The sequence below is a fragment of the Phaenicophaeus curvirostris genome, chromosome 4, assembly GCF_032191515.1.
Source record: "Phaenicophaeus curvirostris isolate KB17595 chromosome 4, BPBGC_Pcur_1.0, whole genome shotgun sequence".
Taxonomy (NCBI): domain Eukaryota; kingdom Metazoa; phylum Chordata; class Aves; order Cuculiformes; family Cuculidae; genus Phaenicophaeus; species Phaenicophaeus curvirostris.
The window spans coordinates 26,000,957-26,021,082 of record NC_091395.1 but is presented as its reverse complement, the minus strand read 5'-3'; the positions used below and the strand labels follow the sequence as shown (position 1 = coordinate 26,021,082).

Below are 20,126 nucleotides of genomic sequence, written 5' to 3'. Positions count from 1 at the left end.
TTTTAAAAGGGAACTTTTAAAATTGGCCTCTAAAAAAGCCTGAACCATAAGCAAAAAAGTTTGAAAACATCAAATTAAGAATAAGTGGCTTTAGCTGGGTTTGTTTTTTTTAAAGGAAAATAATTTTGAAAAAGTCTTCACACCACCACATACATTTTTAAACCTGAATATCTTACAGAAGCAAGTTTTGATAACAGTATCTTAAAAACTATTCTCCTTTGTAAATGATTTGTACAGCTCCCCCACAAAAGACTTCAAAACCCACTCGAAGAAAAATAACACGATACAACAGTGCAGGTTGATAGCAGAGACAGAAGTCTTCTAAAATAAACCCCCTCCTAAAAGAATAAAATCAAGTAGGCTAGTTATCAGTATCACAAATACTTTTCTGAATTTTTCATTTAAAATATTTATTCACAAGCACAATGTATATAAAGTATTTTTATTAGGTATCTAATATTTAACATTAAAGAAATTAGCTATTGTTATGATTCTACAGTTCTGACTACTGCTTAGCAGTCAGAAGAAGAAAACTTCATCTTGAAGTAGTAGCCTTCCAGTACTTAAAATGGGGCCTATAGGAAAGATGCGGAGGGGCTCTTTATCAGGGAGTACAGTGATAGGACAAGTGGTAGTGGTTTTAAGCTGAAAGAGGGGAGATTTAGAAGAAATTTTTCACTGTGAGGGTGGTGAGACACTGGACCAGGTTGTCCAAAGAAGTCACAGATGCCCCATCCCTAGAGGTGTTTAAGGTCAGGTTAGATGAAGCTTTGAACAACCTGATCTAGTGGGAGGTGTCCCTGCCCATGTCAGGGGGCTTGGAACTAGATGACTTCAAGGTCCCTTCCAACCCCAACCATTCTATGATTCCATGATCATGAAGATGCTTCTCACAGAATAATAGGAGTTTCCCTGAGATATTCTGGTGTCTTGCTTTCTTTTGGTCATAGCTCTTCTTTGCCCTCTCTGTTGGCTCAGAAAAGGTTGGGGGGAGAGGGAGCTCATTTCTCAGTCCACATTAGCCTGATGCCTAAGTAGCTATAGGAGACCTCAGCTGCCCTGAAAGAGCAGGAATATTTTGAAAATTCTGTGGCTACAGATCATGGGGTTGCTGATGGACGAGACAGAAGAAAGTGGAATAGGTTCATTTGGTTATGAAACCCATAACCGAGGAAAACATGAGACTCTCCAACATTTCCAAACTCAGTTGCTTATTATTACAGGCTCCAACTCATATACTTTTCTTTCCAAATGCATACTCAGATAGATGTCGGCAGACCAAGCCACCAGTCAGTTTTATCGTGTATAATCACTAACCAGAACAAGAATCTTATTTTGTTATTCTGAACAGCCACACACATTTTAACCTGATTTTGGTACTTGTTGTCCTAAATGAGTTTTAGAAGCTGATGTTTTGTAAAGTGAAGATGTACAGATACCCCAAATGACATTATACCTCTTTCCAACATTAGTAAACTGAGATATTGGATGCTGAAATCACGTTAAAGTGAAATGAAACACTACTGCAACAGGCAAGGAGAATTTGTACTGTTTAGCTTAAAGCATTTAACATCGGTACCTAAGGATGGAAACACGGGTGGCGAAAAACGTGCAGGTAAGAAACCTCCTTTCTTCAGCCAGAAATGGAGACAGATCTTCTAACTTTCTCAAGGTCAAAAATAAACACCCAGTGCCATCTGAGTTCCCCCTGGTCTTCCTCTATCCTTGTTCTCACTCTATCAAAGATGAGCCTGTGTCTCCTGTGTTGTACCTGTCAAGTCTGAGTGGAAGTCTGAGATCCTTCTGGCATCTCAAATGGCACTTTAAAAGCCTGTATGCTGGGAGTTGAATTAACACCTTAAGCAAAGCGAACAACTTTAAACTGTGTGACCGATAGTTCAGAATGACCCAAAGACATTCAAGATCTGCTGAATCACTTTTCAGTATAAATTAATAACATTTCCATCAGAATTAAAAAAATAATGAGCATGGCAGAAATACTAGCCCAGAATGAGCTATATCTCTTTATCTAAAGAACCTCAAAATAATTTCAGCAAACAAGTTAACAAATTTTCTAGTACTTTTTTCAGAAAATATATACTGCATTTGGACAAGAAATCCAGTAAAGGTCTCTCAAATCTTCAGATCTAAGAAAGAATTTCAATTTCTGATCTAATGCCAAATTAACTTTAGCAGTAGCTGTGGAACTGGGAACAGTGCTTTCTCCTCCAGCAGAGTTGCTAAGTAACCACAGTGTTTTCTGCCCAAGATAGGTCAGGGATAAGGGTTAGTAAAACGCTTAAGGAGTTTAAACATTATCAAAGGAAAAAACAATTTACCATACAAAGTAATGATGTAAATAAGAAGTTTGGCTAATTGCAGTTAGGAAAAACTTCCCTTACAGAATTCAGAAGTTTTGGGTTTTTTTACCTGTGTAATTGCATCTTCCAAAGAAACACTGCAACAGCATTCAAGATTTTGTCAAAAGACCGCAAAAATCACTTCTGGCAAAACTTCTCTGCATCAGCAATGAGATGACCTAGATAGCCTGACAGGTTCTCTTTAAAAGCTTTTGTTTCCATGACAAGGCCTCATCACAACAGCAGAGATAAAGCATGAAAGAAAACTGATACGGCCAACAGAGGTTATGTTGCTTTTCGGTTGTTACTATTTCTTGAATATCACCCTTGTCTTACATGTATTTTACTCTGCCTTTTTCCAATATGAAAATAATTTTCCCTGTTAGATCCATTTGGATCAGGTACATTTCTTAATGTGTATCTGTGGCATGCCACATGCTGAAGCTTTATACACACTTCATTGATACATCATATTTCTGATACATTCACAAGTATATGGATGTACAGCTCGTTTTGATTTTTCTAGTATGCCAAACACCCCTGCATACTTTGTTTCTTTCCTTCATCATCTGCTTTCCCTTTCAGCAACATCACAAGTACATCGCAGCGTGTTGGAATAGACATCATCTTATTTTTTTTCAAAAGCTCTGGATTCTCTGGTGGTTATCTCACCACTGTGAAACTTAATCTTTTAAAAATGTTCAAAAGATAATAGTGTGTCTTTAGACAGCTAGTTAAAATTGTTCACTCAGCCAAAAAGCAAGCACTTACTGAAGTGACAGCCAGACACTAAAATATGAAGTATTGCCAATGATTTACAAATAAATTGCCTGCCACTGTAGAACTGCGTAAAATCTTACGCTTGGCTTTTTGTTGTTGTTGTTGTGGCATGAACAGCATTACAGCAAGTCCTAATTAAAGCATTAAGAAATGAAATGAAGGAATAAAAATTTAGGCACCAAGACAGCAGATCATGCTATGCAGTAATTTTTTTGCACCCTCTTCCTCTGTTGCTATGGAGAATTTCTCCTAGTGATGGGCACACTCGAATCCAGTGTAAAACTGTACTTACACAACTTTCTCAGAGTTTCTTGATCAGTACAACCACCCTCCAAGACCATGAACTCACAGGTAACTATCACAATCCAATTAACATTTATCTTCTTGCATGGGGAGTCTTGATCCTCTCCAGAAGGAGAAGTCTTAGAAAATCATTAATGCACCAATATTCTTGTAACAAGTTTCAAAAATAATCTGAAAGTATCCTTTTCTTTATGCTTTTTAATAATATAAATGAGAACACAAATGTTTGAGAAATCACTGAAACAAAAACGCTGAACAGAAGCTTGGAAGCTGCCAAAAATCATCTGTATAAATTCCTCCCCTTTGCCAGTACTCTCCATTATAATGAATATGGAAGGCATTAATAAAAATAATGAAGAAGAATAGTCTTGGAAAGTGGAAGGACACTAGGCTCCCCATATCTAGGCAGTTTCTGAGTACCTGAATCAGCATCGGAATGCATGTCTCTACCTCTAACTACACAGGCAGCCCCTCGCAGGAGCCTCCTAATTGAAAAAACTAACTTTGGCACCTCAAGTTGGGTGCGTGTGTGGGCTGGGGCTGCAAGAGGACCAGCAACCACATGACAGATGAATTATTCACACAGTCTTCAAGAGACAATGGCCAGTAACCAAAAGGATACAGAAAACTTCTTTCAGTGCCAGAATCCAGCAGAGCAAAGCCACAAGAGATTCCCATGGCAGGTCAGTACTGTAAAACAGCCCATGCAGAAGGCCTGCAGCAGCGTTATTAACAGCGGATATGCTGAATGTAGCCTTGTTAGGGTACCTTATCGTCAACTGTTCTTGTCAAACCTCCTTTTCTTCTGGCAACATTGCCTCCCTACTGCTCTTTGATTACATATCAGAACCCGGTGGCTGTTCCCCAGGCAGGATTGAATAAGCCCTTGGATAAAGTTGGCAATCAAACCCACTCCTCCTGCAGGGCTTTGAAGAAGCGCAAGAAAGTATATCTGCTTTAACGGTTATGAGAATTATTGACCTGGGATAGAAAATAAGCATTCCTAGACCCCTGCAGCTTTTGGAAAAAGATGTATTTATCCTAAACAACACTACATTTTAAAATTACCCATTCATGCCAGTGGGACATACAGTCTCTCAGGAATTATTTAGGATACAATGAGAAGCATACTAAGAACTCATACTCAAAAAGAAGGCACTTATTAGTAGGAGAGTAACTGTCTTTCCAAGGACTGTCAGACATCAAACCCCCAAAAGATCTGTAAAAATTAATCAGGTTATGCACCCGTTAATGATGAGTCAGCTAGAGCAACACCTCTGGATGGAAAAAAAGCCTTCATTTGCCGCCTGAAAGCAGCCAGTCAGAAGCTCTGTTCTTTGTTAATTTATCTGCTGCAAATCAAGGAAGTCGACAAGTAGCTAAGTTTTGGACTGACTGAGGATGATAGTGTTTTTCTTTCTTGAAGAGGGAAGCAAGCACCCAAACACTATCCAGACGAAGACGCATGAGCAATGCGTCTGACAAGAGCCACTGCAATCAGTCACATGAAATAATGCATCAAAACTTCTGAGAGAAAAGAAGGCAGCTAAACCCAACAGAAATTCATTACAAAGCTGCTAAAGGTCAGCCTCCAAATTTACAACAAGGCATAGATTAAAGAGGGGCACACCAGTGCTGATCTCGCACCATTGCTAATTTGCCTAAGCTCACTCAGGGAGGATGTCACCGGCAATGCACTCAACCTTCCACTGTGACTGCAGATAACCAGCACCTCTCCACAGCTGGCCTCTCAGCCTTTCACCAGAAAATACTTTCCAGTAGTTTTAAGACCTGTCTGCCACAGTGGAACATTGTGGAACAAGAGAAACGACTCCTCCAAAATGGACATACCAAAGAGGTGCTCCTTTTGGCCACCCAAACTCCGTGTTTTCAAACTTAAGATTTTGAATACTATAAATCATTGCTTACATTTAATGTTTGCCTTAATGACAAAAATCTCACATTCATCACCCATTGCCTGCGTACGCACAGAACTGCCTCCATGCATTAAGAAACAAAAGGTGAATGCTTTCTGTCACCTTACTTGTACAGACCTGTCACTGCTCTGCCTTCTACCCAAAGCAGCCAACACAAAGTAAACACACTTTTTCACCAATAGCAATGATGCCAAGAAAATACTTGTTTCATCCTGTGCGTTTTGGGTTGCTAGCAAAGTTTCTGTATTATTTACTTTTACAAAAGTAGCTACTGAGAGCTCTGCTTGCACGTTTTTTGCAGATTGCTTATATTAACTTTTCCACAAGTTAACATGCATACTGAGAACATCAAAATGTAAAGACCCTATTATCTAACAACAAAGTGTTTCCTTCCTTTGCATACAGTTCATGGCATAACAGCTTTTGGATTATAAGTTTTACAATACTAAATGATACCTGAAGAAACTTTCTTTTCCAATTTAAAAAAAAAAAAAAAAAAAGGCTTATTTCTTTTCGGACACATTAAAAATGTCTCCTTTTAAGAATGACTGATCTCTTTGCAATGGAGCTACTTTCAAGAATGTCAATGAGAAAAAAATATCTTGTTTTGCTAACAAACAAATAACTGCAGCTTTACTGGAAATAGGAGGTCAACATTACTGCTCAGTTCAGGATACAGGAGGACAGGTTTATTAAAATGCTTTATTTTTAGAAATGTGATTTATTTTTCCAGTTCATTAGAGGAGATTTCAGCGAATGCAACAAATAAACTTAGAGAAGCTGCAAACATTTGTATTCAGTAAAATCTCTATAAAGTGACCAGTGACTGCTTATTTGTGCAGTAACCTTTTTTTTTCCTAATGATATTTCATTTGCTACATAATAGTTTTCAAGTGATCAAAAATGCAAAACAAAGGAACTCAGACAATATATATCCCATGCTTTATCCACTGATCATATGTCAGTTTGTTCCTCGGCTAGAGGGTCTGCATATACAAACTCCATTAATCTTACTGGAAAGGAACAAAGGGACAAATACTTAATTAAAAGGAATGCTGGGCTCTGAACATCTCATTCACAGCATTTCCTAATATACTTCTCTTAGTCAATAGAGTTGTTTTCAGTTTTGCTTCCTGTGTAACATTTACTTAATAACTTGCAGCCAAAATACAGAAATAACCTGCGGCATGTTAGAATCTACAGTTATATTCAGAGGCATACATCTGCCTGTAATTAATTTAATTAAATTTGTATTATGCAATAAATGGAATAGGCATGAACTAATAGACAGAGAAAGAAATAGGTATGATCTTATGAGTAGAGAAAGGAGCGAAAAAGACAATCAATGTAATATATTTGAGTAAAGAGAAGTACAGTCTACTATATATTAACAGGAAATAAATTCTTACCTTTGTTATTGTATACATCTAGATAGTTTGGTGCTGAAAAAATTGTAATTAGTGAAGGGAAGCCTGTTGTTTGGCTTTTCCTGTACATACGATACCTAAAAGGGAAGAGAAGACACCAATTATTGCCCAGTGTTGGATGTGTATTTGTCACTGACCAAATACCCTAGGACATGACTGCACTGGTTGTTAACAAATGCCAAGACAGAAAAACATGCATATATGCTTTTTAAAGTTGTAGGAAAAAAAATATTTCCTGCAGGTTTATTCATTACATCCACCTGAGATGGCCAGGGATCCACACCATACTCAAAAGCTGTGTCTCCATCTAAAATTTAGTGAGTCAGAAGTGGGTTTTGTTATGAAATTGCTCAGTGCCCATCCCTGCAGCCAAGTGGCCTCTATGTGCATGCACCCCAGGATGTTCCAAGAGTTTCCCTCCATGGGAGTGCGGATGAAACCAAGCATGTGCCTTGGAGATGTACAGTACAGCCTTCAGAAGAGAAGTGGAGGGGAAAGAGGAGTTCAAATATTTTTACTGCTATGTCTAATCTCATCCAGTTGATTAGCCAGTTTATTAATGCTTTATGTTTTCAATACCTAAACCTGCTTCTTTATAAAATAAAAGGCTTCCTGGACGAGCATATAATCAATCAAGCATTAAACCTGCAGATAACTGGAAGCAAACCAACCAAACAGTACTTCTGTCTTAGTAAGACACAAGTAACACCAGAACTTGCTCTTTAGTCTTCAGCTACAAGAAGCTGAAGAATTTGGCAAACATCCACAATAGATGCACTGAAACAATTGCATAGTTTCAGTGCGATCCCTTCCTCAAAACATTATTTTTCACTCGTTATTGGAAAGCAATACAATAAAAATGAAATTTCGCTACCCTTGGGTACTTCATGCCAGTTATTTTTTGCAGTGTAATAATTTGCTTTTAATTGCAATGAGATTTTTAAGTATGTGATAATTTGAATCTTTGGAATAGCTTTGTTATATGCATAGTAACTGTCGAACTTATTCCTACAATCTTGCTACTTTTATTCCTATTCTGGTTGGGTAAAAATTCTATCTCCACAAAACCACATTAATAATTTATGCATGATATTAAAAGCTATTTATTCAGATACCAATCCTTCATCCAAATAATTTTTGGTCATTTTATGCCACTTACAATCACTAAGGCTAAGTCAGTGGGATACATGAGGATTCATGAAGTCCTGTAACCCAGTAATAACCATGTAAAAGACATTTGAATGCCAGTGTATGTTTTTATAATATTAATACAAACTGAGAGCTGTTGCAATTTAATTTTAAGTTTCCCAGGTCATTCTCGCTTCAGTTATTCTTTCTTTCCTTGCTCTGTTTGACAACAGTAAGCTATTATTTATTTTAAGTGCTCCCTCTCCACACATACTTACCCAGCATCCTGGGCTTCATGAGCTCGGAGTATAGATAACAAGTTATTGTGCTGTAGAAATTCACATACAGCAGGGTAACTGTTGAAAGACAATAATAGCACCTGTTACGGCATTATCATAAACACCACATTGAGCTCTAGCTTTCAAAAAATGTATCATCCAACATGCATCATTCATTAAATCAGCCTCTGCTCTGCAGGCAGATTTCATAGAGACAACAGTAGCAGCAGTACATGTTTTACTCCCTCCTCAGAGCTACATGGAGAGAAATGCTGGAAAGTTGCAATTCATTACATAACAACAATCAGCTTATTGCTCATCAGAATGGAAGTTCTTTTATTGTACTTAAAGATTCAATCTAACAGGAAAAAGAAAAATGTGATACAATGGTTGCCTGCAACATAAAACCTCCTTGCCCATTAACTATAGGATGCGTGGGCACTAGATAAGAAGATGCATGGTATGAAGAAAGAAAGGGAGAAAGACAGAAATAAGAAAGGCAAATCAGTCTCCAAACTGGAGATGTTCAACCTTCTGAACTTTGTCTCCTAGATAAACAAGAACTATCTTTCCTCTTAGCAATTTAAAATGCAAATTCTGCGACTTCCAACCCCCCCAAAGTGTGCTCATTGAATGCATCTTTCCAAGATGTGTTCTAGTGTATGAGTGAAAACAAAATCACTAGGTGAAAATGGTGATAGAGGAATAAAATAGAGGAAGGTCTACAGTATTTCTCACTGTACATGAACAGTTGCTTTCAAGGAGAACAAGGGAGCCCTTGGTTACAAGCTCAGCACTGTAAAACACATTCTTGCTGTTTAAGACGCTAAACATACACTGGAAACCACATACAAGAAAAAGAAAACATAGCATAACCTGAAAGCAGTTTTGATGGCACATGTGTGAAATATTAAGTTTTCAGAGCAAAGCTGTTTAAAATTATACCTAGGTAAATATTACAGAACTTAAAATGACTTCATGTTGTTGCTTTTGAAAATAAGCTTTTTTTTCTGTAATGACTGTTTTCTTCTTGCTTTTAAACCACTGATGACACTCCATGCCTGCACTAAAGGACAAGAAGCATGATGGCCACACATTACTTCGAGACAGGAAGCAAAACCTCTCTTCTCCTGTCATTAGTAATTTAATACAGAACCAAGAAAGCCAAAATTTCCTGACTTCCCCTGTCAAACACCAACTGAAGCAAGAGTGATAGGAAAAAAACCATGCATGGAAGAGGGCAAAAGACTTGGCAAAACCTTACCAGGTCCCTTAAAAACACCTACGGGTTTTAAAAAGTCTTAATTCAGATAACACCTAGAGCTTTTCCCTTGTCTCCCTCTTTGGGCCAGCCCCATACAATTTCCCACCCTTGCAATGAAGCAGTCATTCAGCTGACTCTTTTATATTTCATGACCCAGCCGCAGCGTGGGAAGCAGCCACCCTTACGAGGTAGCAGGTGGCCTCATCCATATCCCTGCAGCCTGGTCACCCTACGTCTTGAAGGCACTTCTGATTTTAACATCCCTTACTGGCTAGGATGCAGCGTGGTATTGGCTCCGTTCTCACTAGCAGCTTAAAGAAGTTGCATTTGAAATGTTAAACCTGAGCAGAAACCAACTGTTACCACCTTCTTTCACACTCTGAATTAACTTCCAGTACTGGAGGTTGATGTGGTGGAAAGGCAGGCCAGGCACAGGGGGAGAGTTGGGCTGCCTTCTGAACGCAGTCTGCCCCAGAGCAACATCTGACCTGAGACTGGGATCAGCAGGCAGATTTTTCTGGATTTGACCTGCAGTATGTGACACACAGATGTTGTAACTCCCTATTCTCATTGCTGGGCAAGTTGGAGAGCAACAGTCAAATTGTTGCTTAAAAAAAAAAATAATCAAAACTGGTGGCTAGAAGCGTAAACTTCATATAGCAGCTCTGAAATGTCACTTTATGGTTGGAAAAAAAGCGAAATAGACACTGCGCTAAAATCCATCCACCATGTTTATTTTCCACTATCAATTCAACTCTCCATTGTTCAAATAATGGAACAGTCAGAATGGTTTAAAGAAGGAACTGTAAGGGGAAGACACTAAGGCATCTCCATAATCACATCTGCGCTAGTTCTGCAGCATGAAGAGGCTTGCCGTGTGCCTGTACATAGCAGAGACAATTGCATACAGGCATTACATTACAGTACTGCACATATTATCAAACATCTGGCAAGAGTATACTGTTCTGCAGTGCCTTAGGGGCAAGATGCAGTCATATAGCAACACTACTATGCAAAATACTTAAGTAAAAGCTGTTGCTAAACACACTGAGCAAGTTTTAAACAAAAAACAACTCTCAAATAAACATTACACAAAGGACCTGCTGTCCCAGACATGATTTCATGGACCACCTTCAAAGCCCACTTGCAATCACTGAACAGCCTCATCAGTTTCTAAGTTCATGCATGACAGAGATGAAAAGTCACCAAAAAAAAAAAGTGTACCACCTTCCTCCCATTTATCCAAGAAAAATGCTACTGCCTGCTTCCAACCTTCCTGAATATTTTGAAGCTGAAATGCCATTTGCAGCTAGAGGCTAGAAACCCAGTAGGATGGTATACTGCTGGTTTTGGACTTGACCCATCTAGCATATATTCTCAGTTGCATTATAAAATAATTTCAATTCCCGGATTACGTGGGGTATCATTTTGGCAACTGCAGTTTTCTCAAATGCTGACAGGCTGCCATTCAAACCACTGGTAAATGAGAACCAATTTGCATACATTTCTTTCCATAATTAATTGTGACTAAATGTAGACTTATGGTACATTTTGTTTAGAAATTTTTATATTAACTTCTGAAAACTAGGGTCTATAATGAAAAATCTGACAGACAGTTGATTATGTTCATTATCAGTGCAGCTGCTCAAAATGTCTAGTCTATTACTTTTTTTTCCATAGTATTTTTTTCATCTAGTATTAAGCGCTGCTTTTAAAGAAGATATAATGAAGCGGTAAAAAGTGCTCCTAAATAGACATGGTAGGTTCCTTTTTTCTATATGAAAGTACAAACGGGGTTTTTTTTTTCCCCCTTTAATTATTTTATTCTTCATAAATCTGTGGAAAACAGACTTCTAGCAGAATTTGGCTGATTCTGCGAGGCCCACACCTAGAAAGGCAGAGATGCCACAGAGTGCTCCATGCAAATACAAACACATACACACAAAACCTGGCTGCTGTCTTTTCTTCTAAAAGCAAATGCATGGTATCTGTAATGAACAAAAGCACTCATATTACCCAGACCACTGCAACCTGTGAGAAACCTATGTGGGTACTATATTTTCAAAAGGCAAAACAACTCTCAGGTATTTTTCTATAGCCATTTGCTGAAGTGGGGGCTGGGGAGAAACATAGCGTACACCAAATGCAGGTATTATACATATGCTATACCAGTTGTGACAATAAGTACAGGGCTATAATTTCCAGTACTTTCTTAATATCAGTTTGATTCTGCCCAGGTGAAATTTCATATTAAACAATATTCCTCAACACAAAACCATATGCCCTCCAGGTAAACAGCAGGAAGTCCTGAAAATGCAAACAATATGGAGATCGCGGCAAAAGTCATGAAAAAGAAGCTTTTACAGAAAAGACTTCTGCTTGGATATTTTTTTCTAATATTTTTAATGACTACTATCAACTTGTATATATTCCCTACTGTTTTTTTCTGATCACTACCCTTCCAGAAACACTCTCCTCCCTGCCCTGGTTTGCAGAGCCCACACTGCAATTCAGATGAGATAGAAATAAAGCAGTTGGCCAGGAGGGAAAACAAACAAACAGACCTCCCACCCCCCACGCAACAGGCTTTTCCAGAATGACCCAGCCTTCTGCCCGCACTTCATATGTCATGCTGAATCATGGAAGAGTGGTGACTCACACAGAAAACAAAATACCCCACCGCTAAACTTGAGATGTTATTCTCCATGGAGTATGTGATTATGATATTCCCTACTTCAGCATCCTTTTTTCATTAAAAAGCCTCATGCATAGTTTACTAGCTCTGAGGTCTCTTCTGCACGATCACCGATTACTTCGATGCACTTTTGAAAGAGAAACAATACTTTGCTAACATGAACCAAAATGGCAGATGTTCTCAAACTGCTTTTCCACCAATAATTGTGGGGAAAAAAAAAAAAAGGATTTAATCTATTTTTTCCTATCCTTCATGTTACCATTAAAGAGAGGTGCAAACGTTTCTTTAAAAAGTGGATGTAAAAATTTAGCTCAACAGCTTCTCTAAGATTACCTGCACATTTTCAGCAAAAACCATTGGCCTCACACTTTAGTCTTCAGAGGCCAAAGGCAAATGCTGTCATAAGCAGCTCACAGCACATCTCTTTCCACCTGCTTTTTGTTGCCCTTAGCTGTGCTGTCCGCAGAGCTGCACTGAGAAGCAGAGCAGGGAACTGCATGGGATTAAAACAAATAAACATGTATCTTCTTTGCAGAGTCATGCTTTATAAAATTGGACGTGTTCACAGGTCTGATGGAGCATGTGAGCAATTCTACCAATACAGCTGGGCACATAATGCAAGGGCAGCAAAAATGCTTTTGGCTTGGAAGAAGGAAAAATTGAAAAATGGGCAGAAGAATCTGTTTAAAATGCTGCTACTGCAAAAAACCCCATTCATACAATTGCGCTTTAAACTCCCAGGTGAAACATGCTACAGTTTTCAAAAGCTTTTAGCAGACATTTCTCTAGTCTTTGCATACCCACAAACTTTACATGCACGTAAAATAAACCATTAACATTATGTGCTAGAAAAGTCAAAATTGTAATTATGTCCCAGATCATCTGTAAGGTTGAATCACTTCACTGCTGCCCAAGGCAGGCTTATCAAGTTCTTAGAGGAGACTGCAATGCTGGTCACTCCTACCACTGCCAACCTTTTCTGCTTTTGTTATTTTTCCTGCTTTTGAAAAATCTAATAACGTAGTCAACAGCCAAACAGCTTTATAAAACTCAGCATTCCTTAAGCACTCATACTAAACTCACTAGGAGAACCCAAAAGGCTGGAGCACCTTGCCAGCAGAAAACTTCTGAGTATCTGCTCTACTTCTAAGGTCATTCATTGACTTTGACCAGGGCCATGCTACTTATGCTCTTGTTAACAGTCAGCAATTAATCAAGTCTTATACACATAAATGATTCCAGAAAGTGAGCGTTAAGCTTGCACAAGTGCTTACTCCTGGTAGGAAGCCCTTGATATACTTTACATAGGATAAGACACTGCTAATTAACTCAGTGGAGCAACCAATCTCCCAATGTTCTTTTCCAAAGCAAAGGAAATTAAACAAGCTGGGCATGGATCCAATTGCAATTTATCAGGGTTAGGACCATGCATGTTCATAGTAACTTTGCCTGAATGTGATGAAACAACATTTTTATTCTCCATCCATCAAGTAGAACTTATGGGAATGATTACATTCCTCATCCTAGTGTGGCTTAGAAAGGAGTTTTCCCCACACCTCAATGACTGCCTAAACCCACTTAGCAAGTTACTACTATTTTCAGAGAGAAAAAAGTTCAGCTGACTTCTTTAAGCTTTCTGTTCAGTGAAAGAAGCCATTCCCAAGATGGTAAGTAGCAGTATATCTTGCCAAGTTAGATATGTTTCTTATAGAAATGCCTGAGAGCTACTGTACTATTAGTTCATGAAACAACTGCAATGGGTCATTGGCAAGATCAGTACAACCATCTAAGTGCAAATAAATATTCATTAAATACATTCAAGGCAAAACTAAATAATTTGATAAAAAGGAGACTTCTTTACTGGCTGGATCAGCTGACAAATTGGAGGGTTAGGAGGTGGGAAATCACTCACAGACAAGTTATTTTCCTCTTGTTCACAGCATTCCCTGAATAGACATGATTTTCTATGGGCAAGAAAAGTTCCATTTACCTCATAATTAAAAAACAATTTACCCAATTAGCACCCCATTAATTAACTCTTTCATGAAATTGCATCAAATTTGACCAGGACTGTGAAGGGCATACAATCTTCCACTTCAGATAGAGGAAATGAAGTCTCATCACTATTGCTCTTTGTTCACTTTAAAGAAACAGAGAACTTTAAAACATTTCCAAACATTAAAACATTACTTAAATTTCACAGTTACCTTTCACTGTGAAATTGTGCTATTGCTGTTTCCAAGGATCCATAGATTTTGACAATCCACGCTGTGAAATGCTGCTGGATGCAAAAGGCATGTATTAAGCCTTCACTCTTAGCATCCTTGAATATTAACCTAACTATTCTTTACATCTCTAGATGACAGGTTAGGCCTGTAGTTTCAAGATCTGACATTTTAGAGTGCAAGTCATAACACTTTCAATAACTCTTACACAACAGGAAATTTCTTGAAGAAAAACTTGATCAGTTTGAAATTTAATAGGCTGTATGGGAGTGATCACCTAAGAAATGCAGTAAGAAGCTTGTCTGTAAGCTACAGTCTTTATACTTTCCCATAGGTATCTACCACATACAAACAGCTCAATATTTCACAAATGAGTTTTGGCTGAAGGGAGATTTCAGGTAATACTCAGCTAGGAAATCCCCTTAATATGTTGCATGTTAGAAAGCCACATTCCTGTTGTTTTCCTTATAGCATTTTGTTATAGGAAATAACTTTAACTCAGAGAAAGGTAATTTGAAATTTGCCATCAAAATGAGCATAAAATGAAAATTATTTATTACACTTACTTCCTGCACTTGATTAAAAGATCTTAATAATAATGTAAAAATCATTTCCCCGGCTGACATGCATGCCTGAAATCTTCCAGACTTCCTTTAAAGTACCTACTGCTATCTTATAACTTTCCTGTCTGGAAATGACTGAAGAAACTAAGAATTTGCATTCATTGGAGAATAAACAAAGTCCATCCTATCAACAGGCAGTCTTGAAGGGCTGCATAATTCAGTCCTTGCTTGAGAAGCTGAGTTGGTTCTTTAGGGAAATTTGCTCCTTTTCTCAGGAAGTAACTAGAAAAAGACAAGCAAAACTGGACTTTGCGTGCTGATGGATACTTTCACTTTTGCCAGGCATAATCAATCATTAGATAAACGATTAGTGACTATCCAGAGCAACCAGTCACTTCTTTTAAGAACGGCACTTGCCTTGATAGAATTTCAGAGAACATGACTCCAAGGTAGTCATCTGCTTACATAATCAAGCAGCTACATGTGCCCCACACATGACCTGACAACTGGGTATCTTCCAAATATTTCCTCTTTTCCTGAAATATGCACTCTTCTGAATATGAGTCAGGACACAGATTAGATATGATATATTTTCACAAGGAAACCGATACGGTAATTGTACGAAACAAACCTCTGAGGAAAAAAAACCCCTAAAATCCCAAAGTTGTTCCACTACATAATAACCCCTGTATCTAAGCACAAAGCATGTTTGCGATGCTTTTCACTTTTCTAAGAGAGGTTTGTGAAGGGAAACTGCTATTACTCACTGGCATGCAGCAAGGTTTGGTGCTCCTGAAAGAAGAGGAATGATTTTAGCCCTCGGAGTCATAAGTCAATTTCTGAACAGATCAATTGTTTGTAATAGTTTGACACCTTCTTTCATAATGAGACGAAACACATTTATTGAGCACCTTTCAGACATTATCGATCTAAAGGCAGCGGTATGACTTGCCCACAAATGTGCGTGCCAGCAGCCCAGGCTGCAGTGCAAACTGCTTTGTTCTTAGCCCGCTCCCTCACTGCAGCAATTACAGCTCAAAGAAAGGAATAGGAAAACTAATTTCTAAAAGTCAAACCATCTGTTAACTTTCTGTTAAGATTACCAACAAGGAGGTTGATTTTAGTTGCTCTGTCTCCCAGCTACTGAAAATCATTGATTTATTTTTGACACCGTACTAAATAGCTACAGGTCAGCTACATTCAAGGACAGACTTTCTAAGATAACTGAAAGAACCGGATTCCTCACTTCTGCGGAGCTTCCTGGAAAACTTAAGATGTGTATTGCTAGCATGAGCTGCAACAGAACTGTTCCCTTCAAAAGGTTCAACAACCTCTTAACATTTCAAAAGCATCTGCACATTTCCCCTGGACAAAAATTATTTTTTTTATTTTTCACTGAATACATTTCTCGTTTTACTTCGGTGTCCTTGTAAGTTGTTCTTAACTACCATAACAAGAAAAAAAGACTAACAAATCCCTCAAAATCCCCACACTGTCAGAGGAAGGTTTGATGTAATCACCAACATAAGGTAGTGTTCACGAGGTAATACAGTGCCTCCCCTATGATGAACGGAGAATGGAAATAGAACTTGAGAGGTACTTCACCACCAGCTCAAGCACACCTAACAGGTTGGTGTCCACAGCACTCGGACTTGAGACCGAGAAGCCTACCACTGGGAATGGAGAAAGGCAGCAGTCGGCACCTAGGCAGAACTGGGAAAAAAGAACCGCTCATTGCTCACTTTGGCCTCCCTGTGCATTGCCAAAGAGGGGATCAGTGGGCCATCCTCCAGCACTCCTGGAAATCCACTCTAATGTACAAGAGAGAGAATCATCTGACTCTGTTTACACAGAGGAAATCTCCCTGCTTAACTGACAATCATCACTAAGCAGAAAGGAACCAAAAAGGAGAACTTCCTTTAAATAGTCACAAACTAACCCACAGATTTGCTTTATGCATCATTCTATTCCACTTACTGTTACTTTTTTTTTCAGGAATATTCTCACAGTTATATTTTACTAGGAAACTCCAATGGCAAGAAATAATTTCAAAGATGAATTACAATTGATGTCTTTGTGTCTAAGTCTATACATGTTTCTGCAAGAATGTTACAGGCACTTGTCTACATTTCTACTCTTCAAAGTTCCATTTAACCAATGCTATACAAATTCTGAATTTCTTGGGAAGAACTATCCCCAAACATAAACAAAGTTTTGATAAAACTGAAAAAAAGTACCCGTCTGTGGGAAATCAAAATTTTTACTTACCCTGCAGAGCGATAGATAGTGCATTTTCCAATGCTGGCATCTTTCATTCAAAACTATGTTCTAATTTTCGAACTAGAAATGTAGCTACCTACCCCTTTTAAGAAGCGACACATTCATTTTCTAACTTAAAACAACAGAAATAAGCAAAATGAACAGGCTTTGGTAAATAAAAGAAAGTAATTTCAGGGTTTCCTAGTGTGAGTGAAAGCAAAATACAAATAAACCAAACACAAATATACCTGAAAACAAGGCAAGCCTGCAGAAAATGTCCAATTATCCAAGTAGTGCCACAAACTTCAAGCAAACATTTATACTGCAATATCAGAACAAGTCCACCTATAGAAACCCATTCAAAGTAGTAATATTCACCTGTAGAAGTATGAGCACCCCCTGACTGTGTTGTGAGTAAAATGTTCCTGAGTCTTCTCATTTCCAAAGTCCTCCAACGGGTCTGACCACAGGATATCACACATAGGTCCATATGCAGGTGGTTCCTTGAATCGATCTAACTAAGAAATACAGGAGACAAAGAAATACTAACTTTTCAACTATGAATCACAGGAATGCTGAGGCAAAGTCACTGTTTTTCATTCCATGGGTTGGCAAACAAAGACCCAAAGCAATCTATTTTGCAGTTTTGAGTTGCTCTCAGCTTTAAAGCCATGGATTTTGAATAACTAAAAGATTCTTCGCTAACACTGACAAAGAGGTATAACTGAAGATTCTGTGTGAACTATCATGTGCATTTTTTTCCTTTTTTTTGCAAGCATTTCAGTGGATAAAAGAGAAGATGGTATTTCTGTATTTAATCTTTTTTCAAACATCACGGCACTTAATTTATGTGAGTGAGGATCTTCAAGAAAAAAATACAAGTTATTTCAAAGCAAGTTCCAATTTATGATTTAAATACATTTTCACAAAAATTGTATTTAAACACCAAGACAACATCTCTGCATTGCAGCATCTTGCCATGACATACTTCTTGCTCTCATAACCTTAACCCTAATTAAACAGATAAAAAAATCCTTTCTGCCTAAGTACTGGCATTAAAAAATCCAAATTACATAGAATCATACTGCAAATAAGACAAAGTATAGCAAGAAAGGGAAATATTAAAAATTAGCATTCCTCTGCAAGAACTCTTTAATTTAAAAACATCCCTTGTTAAGATGGTTGTATGAATTGGGCTCACAGTCCAAAACAATCTCAACTCTGACCAGAAAGATCAAATAATGATTTAATTGAATACCTCCCTCCCATCCCCCCCTAAAAAAACCCAACAAATTTCAAAAAGAAAGAACTGGTTTTACATGTTTTCAACATTGTTAAAAAGTTTCAATAAGATATGTCTACAATTTTACCTTTGCAGCCCGACTATGAAAAATTCATTGCATACCTATGCTTCTAACTTATTTCAGTCCTCTACCAATTAATACTTTTGCAATTATAATTAATTACAATTAAATAACAATTTATAAATATTTAAACCCAATTCCTGCTGATTGCCACAGATGAATAAACCTCCTAGTGTTTTTGCATGAAGTTAAAATGTAAATTATACTAATCTAGAACCTGAGAGCTAAACAATTTTACTCTGCTATTTCATTGTTGCAAAACCAGATAATTTTCAGGCTGAGAATATTTTTTTCTTGATAAGATAGCGAACCTTTACCTCGGAAACAAATCTTTACACTCAGTAATCTTTAAAAGTGCAGTTAATATCTTAATGTAATCGCTTTTAAACCAAAACATATAATTACCGATTCAAGTTTTTTGTTTTGTTGGGGGTTTGTTTTTTACATCACATTAAGTTCTTAGTAGGCTATAAATTAACCATGGAATATATTTTATCTTTCAGGAACTTTAAAGCTCACCAGTAAACATCCATGTTTGGCAAGTCTCAAACTGCAAGCAAGAAATAAGAAAATCTTCCCTGCTAGAAACACTAAGAATGAATTATATAAATACTTCCTTTTAGAAATATCAACTGCAATCTCTTCTACAAAGCACCTGAAAAAAAATAATCCTTGATAATGTTCAACAACTCTGGATTACACGAAGAAAGGGCTTGACACTGTTCTCTGAACTTTCATGAGATTCACAAGAAATTTCTCAGAACACAAGAGTACCACAGAAGAATCAACTTACTAGGCCTTGCTTAGACAATTTGGTAGGCGCCAAAGGGTAGTACTATTAAAAATACTGGACTCGCTGAAAAAAAAAGCTCTCAACTCTTTTTAAAATAATGATGCTGTTTTGACTATATGTATTGCAATCATACCATACTTCTTTGTTATATGTTTTAAGTATTGTGAGGTTTTTCTAGAGCTATTTTTATCTCTTCTCCAAGAAAGCACAGAATGACTAACAAGGCACAGGGAATCATTAGATAATGTGCTTACATTGTGCTAGTAGACAATACTTTAAATAAATTAACTCTATGCATTAATTTGCTCCTAAATACTTATATACCTAACACATTTTTTTTTAGAAAGAGGGTAAATCCTTTGTTTTACTGGATGCTTCTGATTTCCTTGCCTCAATAAAACACCACTAATTGCAGCAATTCCTTTAATGGTTTATTTAAAAAGACCTTTAAAAGATGACAGCATCAACATGAATGTCAAAGTGACACAATAGCATCTTGCAAAAATGAACAACAGTGGAAAAAAGTGTTCAGATTTTACTTGATGGTGATTAATTGTTCACTTCTTAGACCTGAGCACTATTCAGACTTACTTTTCTGATGTCATCTAAGGTGTTGATCTCTGGAGACAAGCCACCATGTACGCACAAGAACTGCTGGTTCATCAGAGCAGCCAAGGGAAGGCAGTCGAAGGCATCCATGCAGGCATCATATACGCGTTCTGAATATTTGATTTTACCTTTTAAAGATTA

The 20,126-nt window shown here is 37.6% G+C and overlaps 1 protein-coding gene across 2 annotated transcripts in view; it reads right to left on the bottom strand.

Moving 5' to 3' along the window:
* The window catches only part of PPP3CA (protein phosphatase 3 catalytic subunit alpha), a 112,412-nt gene that overhangs the window by 25,490 nt on the left and 66,796 nt on the right, over positions 1 to 20,126 (bottom strand). For both annotated transcript variants that reach the window (XM_069855574.1, XM_069855575.1), the window contains exons 4-7: positions 19,968 to 20,113; positions 17,598 to 17,737; positions 8,214 to 8,291; positions 6,790 to 6,884 (exon numbers count right to left, since the gene is read on the bottom strand). In XM_069855574.1, the coding sequence (XP_069711675.1) occupies positions 6,790 to 6,884; positions 8,214 to 8,291; positions 17,598 to 17,737; positions 19,968 to 20,113 (459 nt within the window). The remainder of the gene's footprint in view (positions 1 to 6,789; positions 6,885 to 8,213; positions 8,292 to 17,597; positions 17,738 to 19,967; positions 20,114 to 20,126) is intronic.